A 21,123-nucleotide genomic window follows, 5' to 3' on the forward strand; every position below is an offset into this window, starting at 1 on the left:
GCTTACATTTAAGTCTTTTATCCATCTTCAGTTTATTCTGGTGTGTGGTGTAAGCTGCATTTTTTGGCCTGTCCCTGTCCAGTTCTCCCAACACCATTTGTTGAGGAGGCTGTTTTTACTCCATTTCATGCTCCTTCCCCCTTTGTCAAATATTAATTGACCATAGAGACCTGGGTTTACTTCTGGGCTCTGTATTCTGTTCTATTGACCTATGTGTCTGTTTTTATGTCAGTACCAGACTCTTTTGATTACCGTGTCCTTGTAATATAGTTTGATATCTGGTATTGTGATCCCTCCTACTGAGTTCTTCTTTCTCAAGATTGCCGAGGTTATTTGGGATTGTTTCTGTTTCCATATAAATTTTTGAAGTATTTGTTCTAGGTCTGTGAAATATATCATTGGTATTTTAATAGAGATTGCATTGAATCTATAATTGCTTTAGGTAGTATGGACATTTTAATGATGCTGATTCTTCCCATCCATGAACATGGTATATGCTTCCATTTATTTGTATCTTCCTTAATTTCTTTCTTCAGTGTCCTGTAGTTTTCTGAGTACAGATCTTTTGCCTCCTTGGTTAAGTTTATTTCTAGGTACTTTATTTTTCTTGTTGCTATAGTAAATGGGATTTTTTTCTAGTTTCTATCTCTGATATGTCATTGTTGGTGTACAGAAATGCCTTTGATTTCAGAATATTGACTTTGTACCCTGCTGTTTTGCCAAATCACTTATTAGGGTGAGTAGTTTTTTGCTGGTGTCTATAGGGTTTTTTATGTATACTATCATGTTGTATGCAAGTAATGACAGTTTTGCTTCCTCCTTTCCAGTTTGGATGCCTTTTTTCTTTTTCTTTTCTGATCACTGTGGCTAGAACTTCCAAAACTATGTTGAATAGAAGTGGAGAGAGTGGACATTCTTGTCTTGTTTCTGATCTTAGGGGGAAAGCTTTTAGTTTTTGTCCATTGAGTATGATGTTGGCTTCAGGTTTCTCATATATGGCCTTCATCCTGTTGAGGTATGCTCCCTCTATTCCCAGTTTACTGAGCATTTTTATCATAAATGGCTGCTGAACTTTATCAAATGCTTTTTCAGAATTTACTGATATGATCATGTGATTTTTGTCTTTCATTTTGTTTATGTGGCATATTACATTTATTGACTTGTGAATATTGTACCGTCCTTGCATCTCTGGGATGAATCCCACTTAATCATGGTGTATTATATTTTTAATGCATTGCTGGATCTGATTTGCCAATATTTTGTTGAAGATTTTAGGATCTATGTTCATCAGTGATATTGGTCTATAATTTTCTTTCTTTGTTGTGTCTTGACCTGTCTTTGGAATCAGGATAATACTGGCCTCTTGGAAAGAGTTTGGGAGTCTTTCCTCCTCCTGGAATTTTTGGAATAGTTTGAGAAGGATAGGAGTTAGTTCTTCCCTAAATGTTTTGTAAAATTCTCCACTGAAGCCATCCAGTCCAGGGCTTTTGTGTGCCAAGAGTTTTTTGATTACTGCTTCAATTTCACTAGTTGTTATCAGTTTATTCAGGTTTTCTGCTTCTTCTTGATTATGTGTTGGAAAATTATATGTTTCCAGAAATTTGTCCATCTCCCCCAGGTTGTCATTTTTCTTGTCATATAATTGTTTATAGTGATTTCTTACAATCTTTTGTATTTCTGTGGTATCGGTTGTGATTTCTCCTTTTTTCTTTCTGACTTTATTTATTGGGGTCTTCTCTCTTTTTTTCTTGATGAACCTGATTAAAGGCTTGTTGATTTTGTTTATATTTTCAAAGATGGATTGTTCCTTTAAATATTATGAAATGTCCTTCTTTGTCTCTTTTTATGGCATTTGTTGTGAAATCTGTTTTGTCTAACATAAGTATTGCTATCCCAGCTTTGTGTTCATGTTCATTTGCTTGGAATACTTTTTTCCATCCTTTCACTTTCAGTCTGTGTAGATCTTTTCTTCTGAGGTGTGTCTCTTGTAGACAGCATATACATGGGTCATGTTTTCTTGTCCATTCAGCTACCCTATGTCTTTTGATTAGTGAATTTAATCCATTTACATTTAAGGTTATTATTGATAGGTACTTATTCATTGCCATTTCCCCCCTTTGTGCCTGTGTTCTTCTCTGTCTGTTTCTTCATCTTCTTAAAGCAGACCTTTTAGCATATCTTGCAATGCTGGTTTGGTGGAGATGTATTCTCTTAGCCTTCTTTTGTCTGTGAAACTCCTTATTTCACCTTCCATTTTGAATGAGAGCCTTGCTGGGTAGAGTAGGATTGATTGTAGACCTTTTGTTTTCATTGCTTAAAATATTTTTTGCCATTCCCTTCTGGCTTGTAGTGTTTTTGTTGAGAAATCTGATGATAGTCTTATCAGAGCTCCCTTGTATATATATGTTATTAGCTATTTCTGTCTTGTTGCTTTTAGACTTCTCTCTTAGTCTTTGAGTTTTGCCATTTTAATTCGATGTGTCTTGGAGTGAGTCTGTTTGGGTTCATTTTCATTGGGACCCTCTGTGCGTCCTGGACTTGTGTGACTTTTTCTCTCATCAAGTTAGGGAAGTTTTCTGTCATTACTTTTTCAGTCAGGTTTTCTATCCCTTGTTCCTCTTTTTCTCCTTCTGGTATTCCTATGAAGCAGATATTATACATTTCATGTTGTCCTGCAGCTCTCTTAAAACCTCTTCATTTTTTTTCAGTCTTTGTTCATTTTGTTACACTGTCTGGGAATTTTTTTCTACATTGTCCTACAGCTCACTGATCCAATCTTCTTCTTCATCTACCCTGCTTTTGATTCTTCCTACCATGTTCTTCAATTCAGAAATTGTATTCTTCATTTCCTCCTGGCACTTATCGACAGTTTCTATGTTCTTTTTAATGCTGGTGTAGTTCTCTGTAAGTTCCTTGTAGCTCCCGGGAGTTCTTTGTATTTCCTTTGAGCATGCTGAACTCATCAAGCTGTTCTATAATCATTATTTTGAATCCCATGTTTGATAGTTTGCTTACCTCTATTTCATTTAGTACTCTTTCTGGGGTTTGCTCCTTTCCTTTCAATGGGGGGTTGTTTCTTTGTCTCCTCATTTTTGTGACTTTTTGTATTTGTTTCTGCTTCTAGGATTGATCTGCTTTGATTTCCTGTCTTTATGTTGTGACCTTCTATAGCAGGAAACCTGTGGAATTCACTGGTGCAGTCTCCTTGATCTCTTGAACTTGATGCTCTTGGGATGCCCTTTATGCCATTTATTTGAGCTTTCTGGTTGTACTTGGCTTTGGTTGTTATCGTGTTGCTCTGGTGGGTCCTTCCCTTCAGCTAGCTGACTGAGAGTCACTCCTCTCACAACATCTTATATACTGTTTTAGAGATGCTCTTTCTTTACTTCCTGGATCTGCCCCTAGTGGTGTCAGATTGTATTCCAGTCTGGGCCTAGGCAGCCTATTAGAGACTACCAGAGATCTACTATCTTTGTCTGTCCCCTTTATTTGTTAATCTATTCAATCTGTGATCAGCCATCAGGCTTAAGCACCAATGGGGAATATTAATTCCTGTGGGTGAGGCTATTGCTTCCCCTCAGGCTGACACCACTTGGATGGGAGTGGTCTGCCTACAGTATAAGCAATGAGTCAGCAACTGAGACCCGGTCGGCTGCTCCCTCAGTTCTCTCCTCAAAGCCACTGCCCAAAATTCTCCTTAAGCATCTCTAGTCCACTCTGCCCTCCCTCTGCTGGAGCTCAGGGTAAGTGTGTGCCAATATATTTTTGTACGTGGTTCTTTTAAGAGCTCTTTGTCTCCAGCCATTTCTCTCAGGCCAGCAAAAAACCCTGTGGCTTTTCACTTTTCACAGCTGGATGCTATTTTACTTTCTGCTCTGTTGCTGTAGTCTGGGAAGGCCAGCTAGAGGTTTAGACCCCACCCTTTTCAGGGGAAACCCCGGCTGCTGAGATGTTTCTCTGTCTCTTCAGCTGCGACCCATGGGAGCCCAGCATCTACACATTTCCTACCAGTCACATTATGATAAAGTGGCCTTTTCTGTCTGTCCATGGTTATAAGGCTTCTCTCCAGCTAGTGTTCAGTTAGTTATTCTGGATGATTTCTCTACAATTAAGTTATAATTCCAGATTGGTTCTGAGAGGAGATTAGTGTAGCTTCCACTTACTTCTCTGCGATCTTGGACCCCCCCCACCCCCGAGTTGATAGTTTTGACCTTAGTTTTTCATTCTTTTTCTTCAAATCAAATTTTTACTTTATCTTATTTGGAAAACGAGTGACTAAAAATTAATGGTTGGGATTTATATGCTATTTGGAAATGAAGAGCTAAAAAGAGGTTGATTTTTTACATTTAATCAATAAATATATCCTTTTATTTCTGCCTGTAAATAATATGGATGCTTGTTTGGGACTGCTACTGACTATTCAGACACATTATAGTCACCTACTAAATCATACTTAATTATACTTACTCAATTAAATTATTTTGTAAGTTAATAGTGAATTTAATTTATAACATATGACTGACTTATAATTTGATACTTTGGAGAATTCTGATCAGCTTAAAAGTATGAAGTAAGTATTTGAAAAAGAAGCCATCTCCTATTTTAAACTTAAAAAAAAATTCTGATTCTGTTTCAAAAAGGGCTCACCTGAACTTATAGTTAATTTGCCATTGGTAAAATATATAGTAACTATTGAAATCTTTCATTTACCTATAGTGGAATGGAGCCACATTAACAATCTGCATGGGTTGTTCCAAAACCAAGCATAATTTCCACTAATAATTAGAAATAAGTGATTATTCCAAAAAATACAGATCTTAAATGTTTAATTAAAAAAAGCAAGCTTCTAGAAAAAAATTCAAGTTATTGAAAAATATTAAAATGTGCACAGCTATAGTTGTTAAACTGAATACAATCTTACATTAATTCCTTACAAAACATAGCTACTGAAAAAAATGCAACATGTCAGTGGAGAGGGGAACTTGAGAATTGTGAGATTTTGAGTTATTCTACCATTTTAGGTCAGCAGTTCCAAGATATACTACAAAAGAAGAAAAATCTCAAATTTTGTATACAGAATGAAACTTTTTTTTAAGCTCTGGGAAATCTGTTTGCGAATTAGTCTCATGCCTGTTGTTTATGGTTGGGTATATTAAGCCTAAATCTAGGCAATATAACATAGTGATTGAGATGGCAGCCTCTGGAGTCTGATAGCTAAGGTTCAAATCCTTCTTTTCTCATTTTTCAGCCATAGGACCTATGAACAATTGGAAAAATTACTTAAATTCTTTGAGCTCTGGCTTCCTCACTCCTAAAATGGGGATGATAATAATAGTCCTATTTCATAGAATTGTTGCCAGCAGTAGATGTATAATACACCTAAAAAATTCTATTATTGTTATTATTATTTTTTGGCTTCAGGAGAGAATTTACTGGTTTAATCTAAATAACCTTCTTCTCAATTTAATATATAGTTGTATTTGGCAAATGTTCTTTCCTACCTAAATCATTCTTAACCTCCATATCCATGCTTTTCATGAAGGCCTCCTAAATAATAGCTGTAGGCTCTGTGTGTGTGTGTGTTGTGTGTAGGGTTATTAAGAATTATTAAATGTAGTATACTATTATATTGTAATATGAATCTAATATTACAGATATCTGAATGACAAGAACACACAGAATAAAACTAAATCTGAGAAGGTACTTAAAGTGTATGACCTTGGTAAAGTACCTTTCTTCATACCTTGGCTTATTAAATTTTATAGGCATTTAACATGGCTTACTGAGCTGAAATTTCTTTAGGCAACATATTCTAGATAGAAGCTGCCGTGAATTTTTACCTTTAATTTTCATTTTTATTATTCCGTCCTCTTCCCATTTATAAAAATCTACTTCTTACAGGGCTATTTGTTACCAGTGTTGAGTGTCACTGCCATCAAGGACCCACCATTTTTAAGGTACTCTTCTGGGCGCTGAGTAAATATTTGCAAATGTTCTAAATGCCAGGGCCTCTTGAGAACTTAAGAGGAATGTTGCTTAGGCAGGGATAGGGTAGGGCAGAATAATTTCTGGCTCTGCTGGTGTGCAGTGTATTTTGGAAGTCTGGGCTAAATGTCTCCAAAAAAAAAAAAAAGTACCACATTTCTACCACTTTAACTGTTACTGTGTTGGTGGCTGCATCTCCCTCAAACCACCTTGAAATACTCTTTCATGTTGATACTTTAAAGAGCAAGAATTATCCTCATCTGAGTTTTGGTCTGTGTTTGAAAAGGGAATTATGGAAATGTTGGTCTGCAGAGGCATGACAAGGCAAGCCATCGACCTCACCATGAGGTCTCAGCAAGTTGTTTCATGTTTTCCTTTTATAGCCACCTCTTCTCTGTTAGTTCTTTTGAAGCACCCATAAAACAAAATAGGCTCATTAACTTTCAAGGGATAAGTGAAGTTGGCAGTTGCACCTATTCAAAAAGGCTTTTCTTATTTTTTTTATTTTTTAGATGCTCACACTCTAGAAGAAAAGTACAGTCAGAAGATGAATGCCTCTTTATCAGTGGCTGCCCATGGCCTCCCTTTTGGGGTGAGTGAGAGCAGTTAGGGTCTGGAACATGTGGGCATTTTGCTGTAGATCTAGCACTAAACTGGTCATTGATGTTAAGGTCCCAGTGAAAAGGCAGGATGACCTCATTACTATTATTTCAGTCACCAAGTTTGTATATAAGGATGAAGACTGACTGTCTCAGTGTTCCTTCCTAAGCAATCAAGGGCATTTTTTCATGACTCTTCCCACAAGGACATGGGCTTGTTTTAGTTGTGGCATAAGCAATAGTTCTTGTCTGTGGACTGGCTCTTCCTATCTGTAGAGTTTTTTCTTTTATAAATAGTTTTCTGCAAATTTGGCTCCTTTTCTGAATCTACAGCATTCACATTTTAATGAGCTAGGGAGAATGCCAAGATACATAAGAGGTGTTTTTAACCCTGGAAAACTACAGTCAGTAAATGATGTAACATGTGATGATGTTTAGTAAATCACTATGCAAATGTGAGGCAATTTGAGTGGATCCTTAAACAATGGAAATGTTTCTATGGTTTCCGGTTATGGAGTAGTTTGTGGAAAGGCACAGCAATGTTTATAATCAGTGGACACTCTTTTGGTTCTATTTTTATTTGGTTTGAGCAATATATGACACAGTTGACAACTTGATTCACCTTGAAGGATTCTCTTGGCTTCTGTGACAGTACATTCTACTACATTCCTCCTGATTTGCTGACAGCTTTTTTAACCCAGTTTAACTGGAATATAGGATATATGAAGGATAGGAGTGAGAGATATGAATATGAAAGGAAGATCATTAGGTATCAGGTTGGGTTCCCTGAACACAAATTCTGGGATAAAGATTCAGTGCAGGAAGTTTACTGGGGAATGCTCTTGCAGTCCACTCTAGTTAAGGGATTTAGGAAGCGGGATGTGGCAGACAGAGAAGTTGAACTGAAATGAAGTTGCAGCAGAGTTCTCAGCTAACCCCACATGGCATGCAGAACCTAGCATAACCCTACAAAGTTGTCCTGAATTGAGACAAGGGCCTGGACCATTGTTTACCCATAGCAATCAGTCATTGGATGTGGGCTGCCTCTGGAGAGGGAGCAAAACTTTCACCAAGCAGCTGCTTTTGGCCAGAGCACTTTCTGTGGAGGACTTCATGACCTGTCAGAAGCCAACTGTGGCATCTGGGGGAATGAATCGCTGCCTTGGTACTGAAGGGGGATCTGGTTGGCACAGCACATTGTCCATGACACTGAGCATACTTCATGCCAGATTGAGGAATTTATACTTTATTTGGTAGGTCTTAGGATGCCATTGAAGGTGTTTATATAGAGAAGTATTGTGATTCAGAGCTGTATTTAGAAAGATTAATCTGGCTGAAGTGTTTAGATTGACTTGAAGGTGGAGAAACTGGAGATAGAGAGGATTGTGGAAAACTTTTGAAATAGTCCAGGTAAGGAAATACAGACCTGAGCAAGGATGATGGCAGTGGAAATGGAAAGGGCAGGTAGTTGATTACAATAGATAAGAGGATGCTAAAATTCACAGGCCCTGGCTACTGATCAAATATGGGAAAAATGAAAGAGGAAGGAGACTCAAAAGTGATTCCAAGGTTTTGATCCTGGCTAAAATATAAGAATGGTGGTGCTGATAAAAGAAATTTAAAAAGAATATAAGCTTGTTGATAGGTTTGTTGAATTTGCAGGATGGTGGTCACTCAAGTAGAAGTGACCTACACATGGCTGAAAAGTTTTGCAGGATTATAAAATACACATAACTAAAGTTATATAATGATATGAAGATGGTCATGCAGCAGTATAAGTATCAAATACTTATAATAATACTAAGAGAGGTCAGAGAAGAGAGAAGTCACTGTGGCCAGGAAGTCTTCATGGAGGAAGTGGCTTTTGAGTGGGGTCTAGATAGAGGTGTGGGATCTATGTTTTGGAAGGAGAGATGGGGAGGGAGGAATGATGATATTTTAAGTGAGGGGCAATACTTGGACCAGAGGTAGATAAGTAGAAATATATACCACATGTTTAGGGAAGCATGAGAAGAGCAATTTGTCTAGAAGAGAGGATTCATTGAAGGAAATTTTTGTTCAAAAAGCTGGCAAATTACTGTATTTTTCACTCCATAAGATGCACTTTTTTCCCCCAGAAGTTGGGGGTGGAGGAAATGTCTGTGCATCTTATGGAGCAAATATTGCATTACAGACTGTGATGTGTATTACCTGACCTGTCAGTGGTGGTGACAGCTGTTAGAAGAGGAAGCGGTGGGCCCATGTGAAACCGCTGGGGACGCCTAAATGTCCCACGTTACCGCTGAATCTCAGGATGTCCGGTCAGTATGAAGATAACAAAGAAAGTGATATCAGTGATTGTGAGCAACTGAGCTCCATAAATTCTGACACTAGTGATGATGAGTTCTTGGGGTTCCCAGAAAACTAGAAGAGTCTTTGAACCTTAAAGTCTCTCCTCATTTGTTAATGACAGTGATGACGTTTCTTAATACCACTGCTGACTGCTGTTTACTTTACATGGTTGAAATATTCTGTTATATTTTATTAAATATTTTAGTACACAATTTGGTTCAGAATATTTTTTTTTCTTGTTTTCCTCCTCTAAACCTAGGTGCGTCTTATGGAGTGAAAAATACTGTAATTGTGGAGGGGTTTGAATGACAGCCCAAATTACAGGAGGGTTAGAGGAATTCAGGAGCTTTCTTGTAAAACTTGGCCTCTGTTTCTGAAGTTTGATCCTCTCTACAGCCTGAATGTGGGTTGGTGGCTCTGATGTAAAAGAAGACTACTGGCTTAGCATTCTTTTTCATATAGGTTATATAAAGACATTAAAGGGAAGTTAAGCCTGCATGTGTTTCTGAGGCTTTTACATTCACAGTCTTTCCTTAGTTTCATGAGGCATGAAGAATCTGCAGCCTAATTGGTCAGCTGGTTTACAGGATCACTCTGAAAAGTAAACATTATGTATCTGCAAGTGGAAAGTCTGTATGTGTAATCTAGCTGCCTAGTCACACCTGCCCCAATGCTGTTGAAAACTATGACCAAGGTCTATAAAACTGTCAAGATCTGGTGCCCAAGCAAGCTTCCACATTAAATAGTTCATTATTGAAACTATTGGGAAGATAACAGGACATACATTTGACTTGGTGGGATCCCTGTTTGCTATAGAAGTATCTGGCAGAGCTAATAACTTTATATTTCTTGAACTATTAAAAAAAAGCACTTGAGCGTTACTAAATTGCAATTGATATTCAACAGCTCCACATTAACGTCTAAGAAGCAAACAAAGGAATACTTACTCTCTTTACTCACTCTTCAACCTTGCACCATTGATTTTATTTTTTAATCCATAGAAATGTTTGCAGCACTATAAAGTTTTTAAGAAATGTATATTATACTGTAAGTGTCCTTTAGCTGTTTTGTCTAAAGTGAGTATGTTTCAGTCATCCAAAGAAGAATCATACAAAGGTTATGTGTTGTGTTTTCAATGTTAATTAGAAATCTTAATTGCTTAATGCCTTATTTACGCCACTTGGATACTTCCTGAATCTAGTCTAATTTTTGCAGATGCTTTAAAATCCCTATTATAAACATTTAATTTCTTCCATAATTACCTCAACTAGAGAGGAAGAAGAGTCATATCCAGACCCCATGGTGTGATGTTAAGGGTGCTGAGAAGACTTCCTTATTTCCCAAATTAAATCTCATATAGATTTTTAAAATTGTGTTATAATTGACCCATAACATTATATTAGCTTCAGGTGTATGACATAATGATTCAGTATTTGCATTTATTGCAGAATGATTACCACAATAAGTCTAGCTAACATCCATCACTATACATAGTTGCAAATTGTTTTCTTGTGATGAGAACTTTTAAGATCTACTCTCTTAGCAACTTTTAAATATGCAATAGTCTTTTATTAGTAATACTCCTTTAACAGGCATCAAAGATCTTAATGCATTTACATATGCATGGTATCTACTAGTCTTACCCCTGGTGGATGGGATTTTTGGTTTAATGACATGTTTTTAAAATGAAGCACAGATAAAATCAATGGTCACTGAGCAGAAATGAGGTGATTAGGAATATGGACTTTGGAGTCAAATTGACCTGGGTTACAGACCTGGCTCTACCACTTCCTACCTGTGTGATTTGGGCAGTGTATTTCTCTGCCAAATGGAATGGAAATGCCATGCCATAAAGTGAGATAATCTTTGTAAAGAACATCAAGTGTTTAGCACAGTGTGAGGTCACAGTACATGGCATATAATAGGTGCTCAGTAAATGCTAGCTGTCGTTATTATTATTTAAATATCCAGGCATTAAAAATGCCTTTCTTGAAAAAGACTACTGTAAGCTGTACCTTTAAGATGCTTGAAAGCATGCCTTAAATTTTCAGCTGAGGCACTAGCCTAAATTCAATTTTAGGAGATTAATGTGGACTGACCAATAACTGAAACCTTGCTCCTGATCCTCACTTAACACATCTGAATCCAACTTGCTCCCACAGCTTTACCTGCTGCATCTATTCTTTGATGTCCGGCACCTCTTGCCTGTGGTAGCCAAAGTCTGGCTTCTCCCCTGGTTCTCTATCACCAGGAGGTTTGGCTTTGTTATGCCACCTCATCTATTCAGGTTGACCCGCTGGATGCAGTTCTGTATTTTGGCTTTGCCCTACCCAGTCAACAATAATGGACCCATCCTGTGGGCTGCATATAGGACACCAAAATGTTAAAACCCTTAGTTAATGGGATTGATGAAGTCTGTACCAAAACACTACTGAACAAGCTTCCATATGGAAGATTCTGGTGACTTAATCCCAGATTTTGGATTCAGCCTCCAATTTCAGTTTAATGTCCATATTGTTTAGGTAGCTTTAATAATGACCTGGCTGTGATTACTTATTACATTTCCAAGTCTCCTGTTGATTCCTTGAGTTTGCTTTGAATTTTTTAAAAGAGAACTTCTTAGTCTGATGTGAAACTCATTGTAAAAAAAGTAAATTGCAGATATAGAAAAATATATAGAGAAGAGAATACATTGTTCTTTTAACCCTATCTCAGAAATAACTATAATTAACACTTGGAGTACTTTTTGTTTCTGTGCATATATTTATGCAATTGAGATAGCACTTCCTGCATTTTCTGCATAACACTGTGTCATAAACAGTCCCAATACCATAAAAAACTCTCTTTATGAACATTTTAATCATTGCATAATATTCTATTACATAGATGTACCATAGTTTTAATTATTGTACATTTAAACTGTTATTTGTTTGGTTATTAGAAATAACACTAAAGTAATCATAATTGTACATAAACATCTTTCTTATAAATTTGAAATCCAGTTCTAATACCATTTTTATTTGCATAAAAGAACAGTTTTTTCTTTCTTCCATCTTTGGTCAAGGAGTAAACAACCAAGCTGAGACAACTGTAGACACTTAAATATCTATGGAATGAACAAAGTATTTAAAAACTGATGTGCCCTCATTAAAGGTGAATACATGGAAGTGTGAAACTAAGTTGAATTCAACTTACCCTTGAATACAAGAAGAACATTAAAGAGAGGGTTACAGGGAAAAATAAATGAAACCAAAAATAAATCTGGGAATTAGAAAACTGTTCTCTGCTGCAGTCAGAATAAAGAATATACCCATTCTCTAGCTTCTCCATGGAGACAGAGACTACTGGCTAGTGACCAAACCTGTTTTCTCTTCTTCCTGGCCACACAGCTAGACTCTATTTCCCAGTCTTCCTCACACATGTGGCCAAAGGAAGATGAGCAGGTTGATGAAAGCCACTTCCTGGACTGCCCCATAAAACATTCTCACATTCCATCTGCCATTGATCCTCCTCTTGATGTAGATGAGCACAGTGCCCTTAGAAGCCATCTGTTGAAGATGGTAGAGCCCCTATATGCCAGAAGCTTGGATTCCTGAATCTGTGCTTAGAAACAATTGTCTATTGGGTTATAAGAGATAGAAATCTAGGGTCATTTCTGACATGTCCTTCTTCCTCACTCTATATCCAATCCATCCCTAAGTGGTTTATTTGTCTTCCATATATATTGAATCTGTTCTCTTCTCTTCATCCTCTCCACCAACACCTTTGTCCAACTTGAAATATCATCTTCTCCTGGGCTGCTGGCATAGCCTTTGAGCTTGCGTCCATTATGCGCCCCTTCCCCACCCTACCTACTACCTACTCTGGTGCTAGATTCTGCAGGACATATTATATTTTGATAGGAACCCTGGCCCTGAATCTTTGTGCATGCTGTCAGATAAGGTCAGCACTAAGGGTGGTAGGATTATTAGTAGAAGTTATTTCTATTCCAGACAGGAACTAAACTTAACCATACTTAGAAGTGACTGTGAATTGCGTAGATATATCCCACTAAACCCAAACCAAATGTACATTCTTAACTCAACTTTCTGTGCGGGGCTTCTGAAAGCACTGTGATTACTTTGGTGCCATCAGCATGAGAAGTGTGCTGTGACAAGGAGGGAGGGGCAAGGACAGACTTAAGAGGAAAGAGTGATTCTAACCTATTTAACTAAAATGTATTACTTTTGCAAATTCTACAAAAATAATATGACTATGTGACACATTGCTAGGTTCCCTACAGGGTCTTGGAAGCAACTGGTGCAAGGGAAGTGCCTTGGAGCTTTATCTTCACTACCTTCTCTGAAAATTCACCTTTAATGGGCAACCAGTTTTATACAGTACTTTGTAGTTGGACCTGTGATATATTCTGGAATCAGATAGGCTTGTGGTATTAACTATTAGATGCCTGTTTATTTAATAGCTAAGTTATCTTTGCGTAATTCAGAACCATGTGTCTTAGACATGGTTGGTACCTGATTTGCTAAATGAGTGATAGAGGAGAAACTAGACTAGAAGAAGGGAAAGATAGAGGAAGAGAGAAAAAAAGATGGAGAACCAAGAGGAAAAAGGTCAAGGAATAGGTTCACGTGGTATGAAGCCATCAGGCCAGTTATTCCTGCTTTAGGTGCCAACTCATCAAACAGTGTGCTGACCTTGGTCAGTCAGCAAATGTTGATGCCTGTCACAGAGCCCCTTGGCCACTTGAGTTTACTGGGTGCTGCAGTAGAAATTTCTAGCTCATTGACAGCATCCCACATCAAGCCAATGTCTCTCTTCCCCTCTGCCAGAGGGCTTTCTTCAGTGCCAGAGTGATTGCCACCTGCAGGCAGTTACAAGGAGGGTGTAGCATTAGTGCCCCTGAGGCTGCCCTCACCACAAGGATGGAAGTTGGTGAATAAATGGACCAGCCTAGGCAGCTTCTGAGGTGAGTTCCACATGATTTCCCAGAGAAACTGAGTGCCAGTTGCCCACAGACGTGACCAGTTCATTACCGTGCTCATTTATTGGCATCTTTCCCATTCCTGACTCATTTTCCCCACTTCCTCTCCTGTGCTTCTTGAGTTAACCTCTCAAACTACCCACACTCAATTCTTGAGTCAGAGCCTGCTTTTGGGGCAACACAAACCAAGACACCTGGTTTAAGTAAGTAATTTGCCATTTAAAGTAACATAACATAAATATTAAAATATAAAATCATGGAATACAGTTTTCAAAGAAAATAAATAATTTGGATATACTCCACACACTGAACAAAAATTTTGTTTGTGTTATATGCATATGTTTAAAAATAGTGCTGAGGTCCTGAAAAAAGTAATTTAGTTTCTATGGGAAGATTAAAAAAAAAAAAGAACAGAATTATTGCATTCAGGTCTTTAAAATTCTCTTGCATTTATATTCCAACTCTGGCTTATTAAAGGGCTCTGTGCTCTATTAACATATACATGCACTTACAATATACACAGGTTAACTAGACATCTGTGTTGACTGCATATGAGGCAGTTAATTTTTACCTTGTTTCTGTTCAATGATCCTGATATTTTAGTTTGCTGGCCAGATGAAATAAGATTGGTTTTTTGGTACCAGATGTATCACAGTTTGGGTTTGTATTTTGCAGGTGCTCTCCCCAGCTGCGGAGATGGAAACTTGCCATCTTTTTGAGATGATGATTCAGGATAGAAATATAAGTGTGTTAAAATAATTCAACATATTAATGAAGAGCTTTGTCCCTTGTGGGCTTCTTATACATAACATATGAGCAGGTGAACAGCTGTTCTATATTTTAAAAGAAGATTTTGAAAGTTAGAAGCTTTCATGGGTACCCAAAACATAAGCAACTGCTTGGAGTCATGGAAACAAGATTCAACAATAAACTTGTATTTGTGAATCTTCCCCCCAAATAGTAATCCCACTGGGTTGTGTTCTGATGGTCTTAGTGTATTGAACAATCTATTTCCATCATTTGGATTCACTAAAACATCTTTTTTGTAGGGGCAGAGTAGTAAAGATGACTACATTTATTAGATATGGGGATTCATTTCTAGCTGATTTCTACCCTCCAATATTTATATTTTTAAATCACATTAAAATTTTTTCCACTATTCTTGCCATTTTCACTTAAAGATATTGTGAAAGAACTAAAGAGTACTGAAGTGTTAATAAGATATATCTTATTTTATTCCAGGCCTCTAAAGCAAAAATCCTTGAGGTGATGATGTTAATTGTTTACTCCTTCAAAAATCATTTAATGAATATTAACCAACATCAAGGAATGGCAGTAATCTTCGCATTAACCCCTTACTTTACACTAATCCTATGGAAGGAAGGACTCCGTAAGCCCTTTGATCCAGCTTCTGAACCAGAAGAATGTTAGCCCCACTCCATATTCACCACTGTGACCCATACATTTGCCCCATGCTGACAGCTCCATTTGGATCTTAAGTGATAGGCTTTTTTTCTTTTGGAAATTGCCATCCTCTCAAGTATAGTAAGGGCTACATGACTGGTTCTTGAATTTCAGCTTCAGAGTTCAACAATATTTTGTGTAACACAATTACTTCTGCTCTCTGGGATTTTTAAAGAGCAAATCAGCTAAAGTTTAAGTAAGTAAATCACAATCAGGTTGGTATCTGTGTTATTCAACCTCACTGCATGGAAGTATCAGCAGTGGTGACAATTGGATATGGCAACCAACAAGGTTGGTCCATGATTTTGGTGGACACTGTGCAGGAAGAAGCTTGGAAGGAAAAAAAGGATGGATTGTTGGTGTTGAAATTTGGAGTATGAACAATGAAGAGCTCTAATCTAAGTCACAAGACCTGCATTCTAGGCACAGTATTCTTGCTCAGCCAACTGTATCCTTGAGCAAGTCTTAAAAATAAGGTGTTTCATGAGGTGGCATTTAAGTTTAGAATCCTGTTATTATTAAAAAGCAGTATATGTACAATAATAGGAGATTGTATGTTTGGAAGGGATAGAGATTGAAAGTGGTTAAAGAAACCAGTTAACGGAAATTTGGAATTGGAAGGAAAGTTATTCTCCTTTTGAAGTCTTGACAACCAATAGGGCTTTCCTAACTTTGTCAGAAAATAACTCTGTCCAGCCAGAGATCACGGAAGACTCAGAACCCACGTATGGGCATTAGAATGGTGAAGTGATGGAAATGACTAGTTCAGTTCTCATTACTGAGTAAGAATATGTGTAGTTCCCTAGAAGCATGTTTAAAGTGTGGAAACCTATGGCTGGACTTTTTCACTGGTGAAACAAGGTAAAATGATTTTTAGTTTAACATGAGTAATCATATTTCAGTTAGTATCAGTGGAAAGGAGCAAAAATATTTATAATTTAACACAGTGAATTCTAAAAATACTTAATTTGAATTGTAATTTAAAATATTTTATAGCTAAATCGGGTTATTTCTCATGTCATTGGCCCCAATAATGAAATTACATTGTGAAGACCTGTTTTAAGGAGGGAATTATTAGTTTTCTCTTCTATCAATGTCCAATAGCCTCTGCATGCAAAGATTATTCAGATGCTTAAAAAAAGGCAAATAGAGCCATCTTTTTCCTTAATGCAGCACTGAGGTGGGAGTTAGTTATACTTTATTAAGCTAAAAAAACACCCCTGTTTTAATAGACCCGTTTTATGAGTAAAGAAATGAAGGCCACACAAAGCTAATTCTCACAGCTGATGAATGTTAGCGCTGAGACTAGAACCTTGGTTCTCTTATATTACATCATGTTGATTAATGTTAGAGGGATTACCACAGAAGTTGCTCAATAAATGTTCTCTGCTGAATAATAATGACTCTGATGATGAATTATTCTCATAATTCCCATTTCTGGGAGCTGGTTGAAATCAGTAATTCTCATGGAGGAAGGGAGGAGGGAGTCATGTGTATTTTGAAAACAAAGCAGGGCTTTGTCTCACTGCTTTGGTTTGTTCTTAGTAATGATATTTACTGTATTTTGAATTTCAAATTACATTAAAAGAAAGCATAAGATTGTTGTGTTGACTGAGAATGGTTGTACCTGTAAGGGAACTCATGGATTTCTAGGATTTTGCTTCTGTGGATTAAATCTTTTTTAAACTTGCTATTCTTTTGAGTTGAAATCAAACTAAAAATGGGTAATTAAGGCTGTGAAATTAGTCTAGGTCAATTTCCTTCTTGACACTCAAGATAAAAAGGATTTCAGGTACAACCTACTAACTGATGTTCATCAACTGATAGATGGTTAAACAAATGTAGTATACCCACACAATGGAATATCATTAAGTCATAAAAAGGAATGAAGTGATATATGCTACAACATGAATGAACCTTGAAAACATTAAGATAAGTGATAGAAGGCAGACATAAAAAGCTACCTATTATATGATTCTATTGATATAAAATGTCCAGAATAGGTAAATTCATAGCGATAGAGTATAGGTTAGTAGTAACTCCCACCAGGGCTTCTGGGAGAGAGGAATGGGGAGTGACTGCTGATGTGTATGGAGTTTATTTTTAAGTGATAAAAATGTTAGGGAACTAGGTAGTGGTGATATTGGTATAACATTGCATTGTACTAAAAGCCACTGAGCTGTACACTTTAATATGAATGTTATGTGTATTTTACAATAAAAAAGAAAATGCATCAGTGACACTTTAGTACATTTATCCTTTCCATGTATCTATGATTTTTGAATAGAACTAGGCTTTGGGATTAAGGGGCAACCATCTTGTCTGCAGTTAATGGCTTCTGCAGATCCAGAATACATATATATACATAGAGACACATATGTATATATGTAATTCTTCAATAATGTAATTATCTTCTATATAATTATACAATAATATATATGTTTAGCAGTGAAGACTTATGTATAGTAATTTCAGAGAGATTCCTGTTTCTTCTAAAGTCCTCTGTAGAATTATAGATAAAATCCTGTCTTCTTGTTTAAGAGTGAAAAATCTTAAGAAGGCCTTAGGCTTAAAAAAAACAAAATCCAACTTTTATCAATCCTAATTCTGACTTGAGAACTGTGTCTATATATAGAAAAATCACTATGTTGATTAAAAATTGAAGAGTTTAGATTAAGCCTTAACTTACCTGGACTGTAGGTAATAATGTGAACAGGGTGACAGGAACACTCTCAATATTCCTGCTGTGTTGTAGCTTGTTGTCTACTCTGCTTACTTGTCTGGTTCTTGTTTAGACCTGTCCTCGTCATTGTTTCTATGCCCCTTCAATCTTTAAAAGCCCATCCCCTGCTCTACACACGCAAGAAGTTTGTGTTCTGTTCTTTGGTCTCTTGGTGAACTTTCTTTTTGACAATTATGCACATTTAGTCAACTCTTGAGAAATGTTTGTTTCAATGTCAAGGTTACCTGGTGTCAGAGTTTATTCATAGGTATTTTGAAACAGGATGCAAGAGAAAATTGGATGAACACCTTTGTGTGGCATGATGTTAACAGTCTTTTTGTTTCCTCATCTCCCAGATTACTAATTTAAAAAAACCAAATGGTTCTTTTTGCTCTGGCAGCTATAACTAATTTTTTCCCAGACATAAACATTATATTAGCTGTTATAGGTTACATTAAAAAAAACCCTCCAAATATTGGGTGATCCTCTAAAAGAATACTTGTTTTTATTTAAAACTATGATACATCAAAGTGAAGCAGTCACATTTTAAACAAGTAAGAAGACAAAACTTTTTCACAGAATTGAGAGGGAGGTTAATTTGTTTTAATTCACTGTCATTTTGGATGCCAGGAATAAGAACCATCACTATTTTCTTCCTCTGTGAGCATCAGTTATAAAGATGAGAATTTTAGTTATAAGTTAGTAAAGTTTTGGGGTTTTAATTTTATTCAGAAATTAAAACTTCTTCAGTAAAATGCCTTTTCTTAATTTTGCTTCACATCTCAAATTCAAGAATGTTATATTTACTCTGTATTATGGACTAAATGTTTGTGTTCACTTAAAATTCATATGTTGAAATCTTAATTTCCAATGTGATGAAATTAGGAGGTGGGGTGCTTGGGAGTTCATTAGGTCATGAGGGTAAAAGCCACATTAATGGGATTAGTGCCTTTATTAAAAAGACCCCTGAGAGCTCTCCCTCTCTCTTTCTCCCATGAGAGGTTATGAGTCTGTAACCAAGAAGAGGGCTCTCACCAGAATGTGACCATGCTGGCACCCTGATCTTGGGCTGCCAGCCTCCAGGTTGTGAAAAATAAATTTCTGTTGTTTATAAGCCACCCAGTCTATAATTTGTCCTAGTAGCTCAAACTAAGATGCTGTGTTTGCTTCTTCAGGTTAACGCCAATATGGCTTAGAAAGAATTTGTTTTCTTATATCCTCCCCATAGATTTCCCAATACAATAATTTTCTGGGGGATACCTTATTTATTTTGGGAATTTTGATTACTATTTTTGTATATTCATAATCAAATGTTTCTGACGAAATTTAAAATATCCTACAGAAGCCAACGTATCATACAATAATGATTTATTACTGTGTAATAAACAACTGTGTTAAGACTGATCATGAAAATAAACACAAATGTGGTAGATCCTCATTTTCTAAAGAAATATATATTTATTGACTTTTTCCATTTTCTTACAAAGAAGTTAAAAAACTCATTCTTGAACTTGCTATTCAATGTTATTATGGCTGCCTCCTTATGAGACTGTCAGTGGGGCTATAGTAAGTTTCTTTAAGCACCACAAAAGGTAATCATTGCTTGGTCCCACTTTTACAGAAAAGATTCCAAGTTTCGCTGGACAGAGTATGCTTAGCTCTCTTGAAGAAGACCAGTTTAGTGGATTATTGTCTAATTTACATACAGTAATAAAGACAAACTTTGAATCTTTACAGATTAAATGCCCACTTTATACCATGGTGTAATTATTTGAATTATTGGTGAGTGTACAGTATATAGATGTAAATGTACTAGATATGTCTATAAATAAAATAGTGCTTTAAGGCAACAATAATCTTTGGCTGATTTAAATGCCTAAAAAAGGACTCTTTAAATGACTAAAATGAAAATGGACCCACTATTATTGTCAATCTGAGCACTGAGCTTGTACGGAAGGTTCCTATACTGTTGACTGTCAGCATCTCCAGGTCCACAATATATTCTCTCGGTCCTGATAGTGACTTCATCAGCATAAGCATTGCGCCTACAGGACTTGTTTGCTGAAATAAAAGAAAAAAAGAGGAAGGGATAAAATAATTTTTTTGGATTGAAGTTTCTATTTTTTTTTCTTTCTGAGGATACCTTCTATAAGAATTAGGGGAAGAATTTTAAGGGTGGAATAAAAGTCACTCCTTAATCTCTTCTTGGTTTCAGTTCTTCTTGGGTCTTATTCTTTGTCCACACATAATCATTAGTTCCAAGTTATGGGAGCCTGATTTTTTTTCTCTGTTTTCTATTTGTCCCTCTCTGTGAACGTTCTTTTCATTTCTATTGAGTATTTCCAGCCTTTATAAAGACTTGAGTTTAGATGAGAAACTGATAATTTTTGAACTGGTGAACACAGTTGTTATCTTTCACTTCTCAAAATTGTGGATGTATTTATATTTTAGTAGATGAAGAGACATGTAAATAGTTAATTTCAATAGAATGTGGCAAATGCTAATTTATATGGGGAAATGCAAGGTATGTATAAAGATACATAAAGGTGTATGTACACAGAGAAAAGGAAGAGGGACCCTAAAGAACTGAAAGAAGACTGAGGAAAGTCACCCAGGATAAATGGAAATTTTACAAAGAAATATGTTCAGAAGAACTGGATGCAATTTCATTTTGATAAAGAATGTGATAGCCCTGGCTGCTGTGGCTCAGTGGATTGAGCATCGGCCTGCGAGCCAAGTGTCGCTGGTTCAATTCCCAGTCAGGGCACATGACTAGGTTGCACGTCAGGTCCCCAGTTGGGGGCGTGAGTGAGAGGCAACCACACAGTGATGTTTCTCTCCCTCTCCTTCTCCTTTCCCCTCTCTCTAAAAATAAAATAAATAAATGAACAAATAAATTATTAAAAAAAAAAAGAATGTGATGGGTGCTGAAGAGCAGAGGGAGATGATGTTGGAGGGACAGGTAAATAAATGTGTGAATCTGAAAACCAAGAGGAGGGCAGAGATAGACACAGTGGATTAATATTTAGCAGTCACATCAA

General features: G+C 36.6%; 1 protein-coding gene and 1 long non-coding RNA gene across 2 annotated transcripts in view; one reads left to right on the forward strand and one right to left on the reverse strand.

Annotated features, from left to right (window-relative positions):
* Positions 1–21,123, forward strand: part of LOC150005993 (uncharacterized) — a 301,478-nt gene that overhangs the window by 21,262 nt on the left and 259,093 nt on the right. The window lies entirely within an intron of this gene.
* EFEMP1 (EGF-like fibulin extracellular matrix protein 1) overlaps positions 19,434–21,123 on the reverse strand; it is an 83,372-nt gene continuing 81,682 nt past the window's right edge. The window contains exon 11 of the mRNA XM_090281316.1: positions 19,434–20,143. Within this exon, the coding sequence (XP_090137442.1) occupies positions 19,982–20,143 (162 nt within the window). The 3' untranslated portion in view covers positions 19,434–19,981. The remainder of the gene's footprint in view (positions 20,144–21,123) is intronic.

Source organism: Furipterus horrens, unplaced genomic scaffold (genome assembly GCF_987537825.1).
Source record: "Furipterus horrens unplaced genomic scaffold, mFurHor1.1.pri manual_scaffold_6, whole genome shotgun sequence".
In the NCBI taxonomy this organism is placed as follows: domain Eukaryota; kingdom Metazoa; phylum Chordata; class Mammalia; order Chiroptera; family Furipteridae; genus Furipterus; species Furipterus horrens.